Raw genomic sequence first — 11,495 nt, forward strand, 5'->3', positions numbered from 1 at the left:
GCCTGAATATGACGAACAGGTTTCCTATTTCCTGGAGTAGGAAAACGGTATTTTGTGAAATCAAGGGCAGTCGGCTCCCGCTTCCTAGATTTAGGATGAGGAGTCGCCTCTCGCCCTTGAACTGGCTTCCTCTTCAGTGAAGTGGAAGGTTTCTTAGCCGACTGCTCCTTGTCCAGAGCAGGCGGCTTCTTGTTGATCAACTCTTGAATTTCTCCCTTGAAGTCCCTCATGAAGGTCATGAGTTCGTTCCTTGTGATGGGAGCAGACCCATCAGTCGGCTGCTGCCGAACAGGCGGTGCGCCTGCTGGCTCACTTCCAGTTTGAAGATGTTCCCGTTCCCTCCTTTCGGTATGACGGGTACGTCGGGCCCTTAGGGTCCCGTCTGAAGCTGTGTGAGCTTCAACTTCAAATTCACTCTCAGTATCGTGGTCCGACTGAACTTGAGGGTCGTCTAGGGGACGCCTCTCTTCAGGAGTCGGTACAGACTTGGATGCCATCTCAGAAGTACTCTCCCCACAGACGGCGCCAAATGTTTCGGGGTTTTCTGATGTCCTGCGGGAGAGTTACAATTCCGAGACTGGAACCGGACGCCTGTACCTGCAAAACAACGGAGACTCCTGGTGGTGGGAGCTCCGCCTCCAACGGTCAAGTTAGTACTTGATTAAGGAGTAATTAATGCGGAAATTAAAGTGATTGGGTCTCTCTAGGTGAGAGTGTTTAATGTAGGTAATCTGCTTTGTTAGCGTGATCAGCCTGTTATCTCTGTAATCCCCCTTAATGAGGATTAAGGGAGGTATTTATAACCTTGGGAAACGTGCCAATCCTAGGTTTAGGTTAACCTAGGGCTGATTGGGCTTCCCTCGGAAGTTGGGCCTGGGTGGCCGGTTATCCCAGGTGTCATGGGAAGGACACGTGTCGTGTCGTAATTGGTCCTAGGTGGACGAATCATTGCTTGACACGTGGCAGGCTCCTATTGGCCCATGTGACGGATACATGGCGGAACCTGATTGGTCCACTTGTCAGATGGTAATTGGTGGGAGCAAAATCCCCTAATCACTTTCTATTCTATAGTCAAGCAATTTGCCTAACATGTTTAACAATTGACATTGTTAAAATATATAGGTAAAGAAATTCTTATATTTGAGATATTTGGAATTTCACCCAATTTAGTGAATTTAAATTTTATATCGTTCAAGGAGGTAAATTTTTCAATATTGAAAAGTGACTTGACTTTTTTTTTTTTTTTTAATGGTTTAAGCAAAGGTAGCTGGTGTGTAAAGTATAAAGAGATTTGATTTCATATCATTATTATCACGCGAAACTTTAACCGATAAAAGTACCTTATCCATCACAAGTTACCCCCGAGGCCCCGAAGACTTACTAGTGAAACTTGAGGAATTCTTAGCCTCTAATAATTAGAGTTATGGATGACTCTAATAACACACGTTGGTATTTCACATGATACCAACAACAAATTATATTAAAACCAACAAAATATTTTTGCATTCGTTGGTATCATTAAATAAGATTGTTGGTATCATGATGATACCATATAAAGTATAGTCTTAGAATTCCTCGTGAAATTTAATCCCATAACCTTATTTTACTATTAGACCAAGCCACAGTAATAACACGATACGGAGTATATAATTATATACCAGTACACGCACACTGTGTAATATTTAGGGCGCGAAATCCATCATTTTGGTAGGTGCACTAATGGAGGTGACGAACCTCTGCAAACAGGTAAAATTTTGTTAATGGCGAAGTAATTCCTCCATCTCACTAATTAATTTAGTTGTAAACTTCATTTTTTTTTTCTCCAAATCAAACTCTTCAAAAATTAATCATAATTTTGGTTTGATTTTCAAATTTCTGCAGTTGATTTCACTTGCAATCCAAAGATGTCGATTATCCGGAGATCCATGTCGACTATCTGTGTTCGTCAGACGAATCACGAATTCCGATTCACTACTCACTCAAATCTCAAGTATAATATATCTCTTTGTGTAATTGTTTATAATATTGTAATTATTATGCACTCCAATTGTTTGTTTTTGTGCTCATTTTATAACTATGTGAAATTAAATGGATGTGAAAGTATTTGTTCAACTACGGGCTCGTTCCGTGTGTTGCGGCCAATTTTATGATCTCAAAGTCATATGATATAGGTTGTATAATGAAATCATAATTCGTCATGGTCAGAAATTCAAAATAAATAAAAAATAAATTAAAAAAAAAAAAAACTTGATTTTGAGAGTTCATTCATGCAATTTAATTGATTTATTTGTTATTTTTATCCCCTAATGGTTGTAATAAGATTATGATGAGCCTAATTTGATGGGAAGTTAGTTTTCTTTTAATTTTTTGTTTGTGGACAGTTTCTGATACTGGAGCTGGAAGTTGCTTGAAGGAATTCCAGGACTTGAAATTAGGCTATAATGGGTTTTCCCAGTGGGGTGAGTATCATGAGCTGCTTTACTGAATTTTGTCCGAGGCACGGGCCTTAATGATATCGATATCTGATGTTCATGTCTACTTATGGTTGCTTGTTTGGTTCCATTTGTGTTATAATGCAGATGGTATGCTTTCAGTCACAACCACGAGTAAGTTTAACTCATTTAATGGTTTCTTTTCATTTCCAGCCTTATTTTGGATTACTAGTGTGGCTAAACATTTTTCTGGGTATTGTCTGATGATGATTTTCTGCTTGAGTTTTGTGGAAGAGCCAACTGAAAGTGTTCTCTTCTGTGTTTCCTACTTCTGTAAAGATGAACTTGGCATAGTAACCCACGGCTTTCTTACTTTGTACTTGTATGTAATATGTGTATTTCCAATACAAAGTGAGCATAATGAAATTGTGACATTTTCTCTAAGGTTTCAGAAGTTATAGAGAAAGAAACTCTTGGGCTCTTCCGCCTCTTCGCCTCTTTTTCCTGCACCAATTATCACAATGCTCTTTGCTGAACAGTTGTAGAAAGTATAGACACATTAAGTAAGAAATCAGGATAACTGGAAGAAAAGGGATAAAAATTTTAGTTGGCTGTTCAGAATGCATGCTATTGTTTTATAATGGCAATAATCTTCATATAATTCTGAGATGTAGCCTAACTATTAGGATTATTATTTTATGCCAAATAAATTGCTGTTTCTCAGCCAGCAGCCTGCAGTTATTAATGGCCATATCTGCAGGCCTTGGTGATTTTGAGCTTTACCATTACAAGGTAAACCTAAAAGAACACGCTCCTAACAGAAAGCTAATTAAGCTCCCTTCAAGCCCAAAGAAAAATGCCATTTTCAGGTCTGGTTATCAGCCAACAACTCTAATTTTCCTATTTGTATCCGTGGTTGGAGAATTCATATTTCTATTGATTCTTCTCTTCCTCAGTGGAACTGAAGTGTTTGTGACTTCTGCTGAGGAGATGGAAGTAATATTGCAAGATATGACTTACTTTCTCAGAAAGGTACACTGCATTTCCTTGAAGTCTTCATCTGTTTTTAGTTAACTCCAAATGATTGACAATTTCTTGTATCGTTGTTATCATGACTAATATGATTTGGTTCTTTAATAGGATAATTTTCCTGGAAATTCTATTTATTCTTAAGCAATTGGCTTCATCTTTCACTCAAATTGACTATGGAAGCATGTTTATCTGCTTGCCCTTTTTCTTCTGCGCATAAAGACTTATATTTACTTGTTTCTGCAGATGGTTATTTTGAAGATAAATGTAAGTTCAACTCCATTTTCTCTATATGTAGACCAGCTTAAGACATTACAATAGAAAGTTCTGCTGTTTGTAATAATTTAATAGGAAAACTAAATACTTATTTCTGTCTTGCCCCCCAGAACATAGCAATTGAGCTGGTGGCTGAATCACATGATGAAGATGGATTACAACACGAAAATGCTGTTCTGGCTACTGAGTTGACATCACCTGATTCAGAATCATCAAATGTACTACAGCTAGTATCCGGGCTTGAGGACTATGTTTGTAAACATAGAAAATTAAGTGAAAAGTGTCTGTCTTGCTTTTCGAGCAGGTGAACAACTATTTCTGTGCATGCTATGGTACCTCCATTATGATGAAATATGATACGGGCTCTCCATCTTTTCAACAATAGGAGAAAAGAAACAACACAAGTGGAAATTAGGATATGACAAGACTTTTTTTTGTGTTTGTGTGTGTGTGTTTGTTCTGTATATCTGTAATGGTAAATTGTGCTTCTCTTTTTTTTCTCAGGGACAACCTGAAGGTGGGTAATGGACAGGCATGCCGACAGACGCATGGTAATGATGTATTTTCTGTGGAAGTTGTAATTTTAATCAGTGAAATTGAGCTATTGGATTCATCAGATCCATCATGTTTGAAGGCTTTTGAGCCAAAAACAGAGGTCAGTTGTCTGTGTTGGATGAAATTCTACGTAGTATTAGAGATGCTTACTGTGCATTAATGACCTGATGAAGTCTCTTGGAGATCCTGAGAGAAGTTTTGATCTGGTTTTTCACTTTGTCGTGCTTGTTGTTGAAGTTTGGTTGTTGTTTCCCAAAAAGCACTGTACTTTTATGAGTAAATAATCCTTCAATTACATTTCATAGATGTCCAGCTGCATAACAAATATAAATATATCAAATATTAGCATTTTCTGATACATGTACTTTGAAACATCATGGAAAACATGCTCTGAAATTTCTGTTTCACACATCAATTCAGAATCCCCTATTGCCTTATTATAAATCCGGTCACAGAAGATTTTTAGTAATTTTGTAGTGGATACACAGAAATATGTATGTCTAGGCTTATGAACTGAATGCAGGATGGGTTTACAACATTTATGTAACACGAACTTTTTGACAGGTTATATATTTCAGAGACTTCTCGCCATGTTCAATCCATCAGTCAGCTTCCAAAGCATTAAGAAGCATCAAGTGGAATAACTATGGACTGACTCCTAGAAGTATTGCAGATGAAGAGAACTCTCTATTACTTGAATGGGAGAACTTGCCACCATATACTCATATCGATATTGCCCTTCATTGTTATAATAAGCAATATCCATTACAAGCAATATATGTTGCACTTTTGTTGTTATGTTAGGCAATAGTAATCAGAAGCTACATGCATCACTTGTGTTGTATCATGCTTTATACAGTTGTTCCTTGACTTGTTTCCAAGGCAAAAGTACCACCATTAAGGCAAGGAACTCAACTCGAGACAAAGCTTGTGAAGGAAGCCATTAGTCTTGCGCTGGATGATTTGAAGGAAAGGTATACTGGAGCTCTTCTTAGTGACCATGCTCTCAAGGTACCTTTACAAACACTCCAACTGTTGGATCTACTTTTTTTTCTAATAGCAGCCAAAAACATGTTTGTATGTCTAAATTTTGATCTATTATTACTGACATAAAAGTGGATTTACTCGATGTTACCTAATGAGAGCAGTTGCTAACCATATATAGCATCACATACCTCTGGAACACAAGCAAAGCTAAAAATTACAACTACTAGTAGCATGCTGAATGAACCTCGTGTTTCTACTTGTACACAATCTCAGATTTAGTCTTCTATTTTGTTTCTCAGATCCACAATCATGCTCCTGATCTTGCAAGGAGCATTGCTGGCTTGATTCTTTCCTCAGATGACACCAACTTTCAAAGTGAATGTTTCAGTCTCCTTGGCATGCATCTGGACAACATTGAAGAAGAAGCCATAGAGAAATGCATAAAAGACAAGATTATGTCTGCCATTGACACGAATGACAGGAAGCCACCAAACTTGAGATGCAGAGCAGCTGCACCATTTCTTTTCGGAGATGATCATCTCCAAGAACCAGAGTACATGGATGAATATGATGAAGGTGAGGAAGATGGCTGCAATTTGATGGATTTCTAATTATCTATGGTATTTTATAACCTTTCAAATCTATTATTGTCTAGGATTCTCAGTAATTTAGGTTATGTTGCAGCTTTTAAACAACAACAGAATTAGGTACTATGCTTAAAGAAGTCTTTTATCTTTGTTTAGATTAGATGAAATACAAGTAAGATGTCTGTGTGGTGTGATATGCAACACATTTCATACATTCAACGTATAGTATGTAATGCAAGTAGATATGTAAGCTACCTGTACAGGTGTGCGTTTCAGAACTGCAAATGTTTGGACTAATGGCAAGGGATTTCAGTCTGAAAAGATACCCCCCAACCCCCCAAGGGTTGCATTGTTTGCTCCAAAAGGGGCAGTTGAGAATAGCCGACCCCACTTATGGGATTGTGGCTTTGATTGATTGTACTTGGTAGAATAACCAACTAAGATTTTTATATATGCATAGACAAATATTAGAGCTTAAAACCTATGTAGAACAGAAAAGAGAATTTTGTTGAAACAGAGAAATGCGGAAATAATGTAATCATGGAAACACAAAAACTCAAGCAATAAATTAGTAGATTTCCTTGGGCGATCACTTTTGAGGAGTGAAGGAGAGCAAGCACAACCAACCAACGACATGTTATGTTGTGCAAAGAAGAGGGATGAGAGATGTGGTCGCTACACCCTACATGGGTGTTGCTTGATACATGTGAGACTATGATGGGGCACAGTTAAGCTTTAGCAAGGTAGTTAAGTATTGTTGCCTCAAAGCAGACACGGGCTAGAGAAATGTGGGACTGAGAGACAGCACAAATCCGCGCTGGGTTCTTTAAGTATTAGATACATTCGACTATGTGAGATCCCATAGCTACTGCCGCAACAAACAGAAACACCATAAAGTGACATATGTTGATTGTTGATTCAAGAAACACCGCAAAAGCCAATATAGTGAGAGGCCAAGTGAAGACATTTGGGCATCAGAAGATGATGAAAGGTTCTTTAAACACATTCTTTTTTGTAATGGGTTGTTAGGATAATTATGCCTAGCATTGCTAAGATGGTCAAATTGCTCATAGCCATGAACCCATGATAGGCAATAGTTGCATAATTCTATCGCTATATCTAACAGGTATATTGAGTTTCTATTAAATGTTCTGCAGAAGACCAAGAGACGACTTGAGCGCTGAAGTCAGAAAAACTTTCATAACAAATTATTACAAAGAACTTTTGAAATGCATAGAAATGTCATACATCAGTAAAAGATCCACCATACAATTCAGTCGCTAACACAAACAAGTGAAAAACAAAATTAACACTAAAAAAATATTGCAAATTCTTAACCAATCGCTAACTGGCCTTGTACTTTCCAGATAATACAGATTGCATTATCCAAAGGCACAAAGCCAAGCAAACTACTTGGCAATTGGTTAAACGAATAATGTGGACTGATTTAAGGATAGTAATACAAAATCACTAAACTGGATCACTACTATAAGGAGCCACGAAAAGGCGCCTAGTATTTAACTTCAGTTACAACTATTGCAATTCACAAAATGGGAACCCAAAGAATCTTTGAAGTACAAACAACGCTCAACACTATTTTAGTAACATATATCCATTTGCAAAGCTCTAAGCAAAAGGCTTATAGCTGCCGTCCACAAAATTACAACCACAAACTGAGTTCTCTAAGGTAAAAATGGTTAAAAACGAAGCGACTTAGATAATGTTCACCCCTGCATCCAGGACCAACAGTCCATGACAAAATCTCAATTCCTTAAGCCTGAAACCAATAGAAGACAGATATTAATGACCAAATAGCGTGGTAGTATTTAAAGGGGAAAAAAAAAAAAAAAAAAAAAAAAAAGAAGGTATTTCTCTAGGATCACGTTCAATTTTGCAAAGTCTCCTAAAACAACCAGATTAAATGATCCATTGCAAATCGCTAAATGGTAAAAGAGCATTGAAAATAGCCAAAACAATCAGATAAATTAAGTGGCATATCTAACCTTGTTTGCAATGTTGTTGGAAAGCCAATCCAATCCTTCATAAAGTCCCTCACCAGAGGTTGCACAAGTGCTCTGGATATACCTGAGAACAGAAGAAAATCAGCGTAATCACTTAAGTACGAATCTATTAAAAAACAAAAAAAGTAAGCAGCAGATCCTCAAAGAGTTTTACCAGTGACGCTGTCGGAGAGAGTGCAGGCCAAGCTTATCAGTAATTTCAGCAGCATTCATTGCATTGGGAAGATCTTGCTTGTTAGCAAACACAAGCAACACTGCTTCGCGCAACTCATCCTGAGCCAAAAAAAATGTCACAACTCAGGTCCAATCCAAGTTTCATAGATTAATTTTAAAAAATGGGCAGAAATTAAGTTTTAAAATTAGAATAATGCGGCAGTTGCTCAACACCAACATGTTTGAGAGCATCTATATGTATAGTACTTCAGAACTGGTGTGAAAGAATCTCTTCCGCCTACCATAACACACTATGTATCTATGATACTACTATTTAATCAATCAGTCCACAAGAATGCTACATACCTCATTCAACATCCTGTGCAACTCATCTCTTGCCTCAACAACACGGTCTCTATCATTACTGTCAACCACGAAGATGAGCCCTTGAGTGTTTTGGAAGTAATGCCTCCACAATGGACGGATCTGCAACATTGGTTTAGTCAGAAACAGCTCATAAGAAGTCTTTAACTAGAAGAGGGGGATGGTGGGAGGAGGATGAGAGAGAGAGAGAGAGAGAGAGAGAGAGAGAGAGAGAGAGGGGGGGGGGGAGATCCTATTCTTCAGTAAATTAGCAAACCGATACAATCCATATATATGGATGCTAAATGCACAATTGATCAACAAAAAACTATATGTGAAAGACAGTATGCAAACCTTGTCTTGACCCCCAACATCCCAGACAGTGAAGCTGATGTTTTTGTATTCAACAGTTTCCACATTAAATCCTGAAAAAATAGACATCCCCCTTTAACATACAAGCAGCAAAAAGGTTTTCTAAAAGTAGTACATGCTGTGAAAATACAAGATATATCAATAAAGTTCTCAAAATAGCACATATCCCACTATACCCAATTCATAATATATCACACTAGAAAGCACCAATTATCAAAGCAACTGATGAATCTACTATCCCATGTAAAATAAAGATTTGCCTTCCTGCTTATTAGACGGGCAAAAGCATGACCTCCCACTGCTCATACAACTTATAGTGTATTGGGAATTTGGATTTGGGGCACAAGTCTTTTAAGTCAGGGCTCAGGAACAAGTGATTTCAATTACACTGCAGTATAAACATTATGGAATATGGATCTATCATACATGCAGCAGAGAATGTCATCAACATGGCCTCTTAATATTTAACCTAAAGGAGCTGTGAGGCCTTCTACCATGAAGGCAACCTAAAAAAACTATTTTTCTTCCCGAAGGGACTCAGAACTGTGCACAGCTCCTAGGTATCAGAAAGTACTTTGGCAAATATGGTCTCCCACCTTTACATCTTCCATCATTCAACTCATTATCATAAAATTGTGTTACAAATTACATTGTCAGTATCCCAGAGATTGAAAAACTTCATCACAAATGTTGTTTAAAAGGAAATAATGAAGCTAGCAGATTTAGATTACAAGGCGTAAAAATGGTCACTTCTAGCAAGATTGTGACCCACACAGAGACCCTAAGACCAACAGAAACAGACAGTGTATAAATAAGTTCAATGCAAAACTTCACCACATCGCATCACAAAAGCTGCATGGGAACAGCCATTTGATACGATTAAACCCAATGCTATTATGTGACTGCCCCACATGATATAAAAGTCAACTTGCATCTCAGAGGTCCAAGCAACATAGTTAAATCATTGTACAACAGCCCAATCATATGCTTCCAACACCCCCAAAAAAAAGCCACTCATGATTGATGAATGCAGATTGCACAAGATCCACAATTCAATACTACCAGAATTGAATTTAATAAATGGATACAACTAGTTTACTCACAACCACGACCATCTAACACCATAAATTACAGTTAAATTTAACATAGATCAAGCAGAAATGCGATAAAAGAGAGAGAAGGATCATGACTCACCAATAGTGGGGATAGTAGTGACAATCTCGCCAAGCTTGAGCTTGTAAAGAATGGTGGTCTTACCAGCTGCATCGAGACCTACCATAAGAATTCTCATTTCCTTCTTCGCGAAGAGGCGGCTAAACAGCTTAGTGAATGTAAGCCCCATATTTCTCCCCTTGAATTAGTCACTAACTTCTACATTCAGTAAAAATCGATGGATCAACATCCGGCACCAATATGTAATAAACAAATCAGGCTCATTAACAAAATGAGATGCATAATTAAGCTGGATATAACAAAACAATGTAAGTGAAAATGTATCAGGGACTAAAGATCACCCGGAATTCTGATCACGAGTTAGAAATTCAAAATCTAGCTGTAAGTTCCCGGATCCATATGATTCAGGCAACATATATGCCAGATCGCAATTACAAAAATGCAAGCGAGTACTAAAAATCAAAGTAAATAAGCTGATTTCACCATAAAATTACATACTTCAAACATAATTAAGCTTCCGAACTACGAACATTTGCGCATTACTCAAAGATCTCAGAAATCAGAAAGTTTTCCACCAATTTAAAGTCATAACTACCAAATCGCATCGCATTTTCAAGCTAAATTCAAGTCGCAAACAACAAAACTAAATCGCCATTTTCAAAATTCAAATAATTTTACAGATCTACAAGATTTACACCACAAAATCCTCAGATCATTGAAATAAACAATCCAAAATCACAAATCCTAAAATCAACAGTAAGAATCAAACATCTAAATGAGAAATTCTCAAATCTAAACCAACAATGAGAATGCGTGATTTCACAAATTCACTAACAACACATACTGAAAATCAGATCAAATGCTGAAACAATAATCACATTCAAAATCCGTTAAATCACTCAAAAACCTAATAATTCTCGAACAATAACCAATTACAAACCCAAAAAAAATCAATGCGAAGATCAAAACAAAGATCACATCAAATCGAAAAACGAAGAAAATGCAAAAGAGAAGGAAATCGAAACGAACCTGTGAAGCGAGGAGAGAGAAAATGGTGTAGAGAGAGAAAGAGGAGAGAGAAAGATAGCGTAGAATATGAGTGAGAGAGGAGGAGAAGAAGAAGAGAGGGAGGTGGGATATTATAAGAGGGGGGGTACCGAATTATTTGGTGTGAAGTTACGGAAATACCCCTTGAGATGTGATTTTTGTTTTTTAATTTTAATTTTGGGTGATGAAATAATGAAGGGTGGTAAATAAATGGGGGTTCTTGGGTTATTTTTAAGAATATAGACATATAGTCATTATATTCACATGGTTGTCACGTTGGAATTGTGTTATGGAAAGACAATTGCAGGTCAGCTCTGCCTTAGATAGGTGCTCAATTGGTCAAATGCAATTTGGAACTTTTTATTGTTTTCTTTGACCTTTGAACGTTATTACTACTGCTTGTCTACTTTCTCCTGTGTGGTCTATGTCGGAGAGGTTAATAGGGTTAGCTAATATTGAGATTCTTCAAAGCATAAAGATGATTAAATTTGGAATTTAGA

General features: G+C 37.3%; 2 protein-coding genes across 2 annotated transcripts; one reads left to right on the forward strand and one right to left on the reverse strand.

Moving 5' to 3' along the window:
* Nucleotides 1–1,542: 1,542 nt before the first annotated feature.
* LOC110707838 (type 2 DNA topoisomerase 6 subunit B-like) lies at nucleotides 1,543–6,151 on the forward strand. The gene is made up of 13 exons (XM_021885902.1): nucleotides 1,543–1,557; nucleotides 1,687–1,746; nucleotides 1,882–1,990; nucleotides 2,382–2,459; nucleotides 2,580–2,606; nucleotides 3,193–3,301; nucleotides 3,389–3,464; nucleotides 3,708–3,728; nucleotides 3,848–4,041; nucleotides 4,242–4,392; nucleotides 4,857–5,072; nucleotides 5,175–5,303; nucleotides 5,579–6,151. The coding sequence occupies exons 1-13, from the start codon at nucleotides 1,543–1,545 to the stop codon at nucleotides 5,888–5,890; spliced, it is 1,497 nt and encodes a 498-aa protein (XP_021741594.1). The 3' UTR covers nucleotides 5,891–6,151.
* Nucleotides 6,152–7,187: 1,036 nt separating this feature from the next.
* Nucleotides 7,188–11,076, reverse strand: LOC110708782 (ADP-ribosylation factor 2). Its single transcript, XM_021887007.1, has 7 exons — nucleotides 10,978–11,076; nucleotides 9,970–10,146; nucleotides 8,758–8,828; nucleotides 8,407–8,526; nucleotides 8,042–8,160; nucleotides 7,870–7,951; nucleotides 7,188–7,643 (listed from the first exon to the last, which is right to left on the reverse strand). Exons 2-7 carry the CDS (start codon nucleotides 10,115–10,117, stop codon nucleotides 7,638–7,640), a joined length of 546 nt encoding a protein of 181 aa, XP_021742699.1. The 5' UTR covers nucleotides 10,118–10,146; nucleotides 10,978–11,076; the 3' UTR covers nucleotides 7,188–7,637.
* Nucleotides 11,077–11,495: the final 419 nt, after the last annotated feature.

The sequence above is a fragment of the Chenopodium quinoa genome, unplaced genomic scaffold, assembly GCF_001683475.1.
Source record: "Chenopodium quinoa cultivar QQ74 unplaced genomic scaffold, ASM168347v1, whole genome shotgun sequence".
NCBI classification, from domain to species: domain Eukaryota; kingdom Viridiplantae; phylum Streptophyta; class Magnoliopsida; order Caryophyllales; family Amaranthaceae; genus Chenopodium; species Chenopodium quinoa.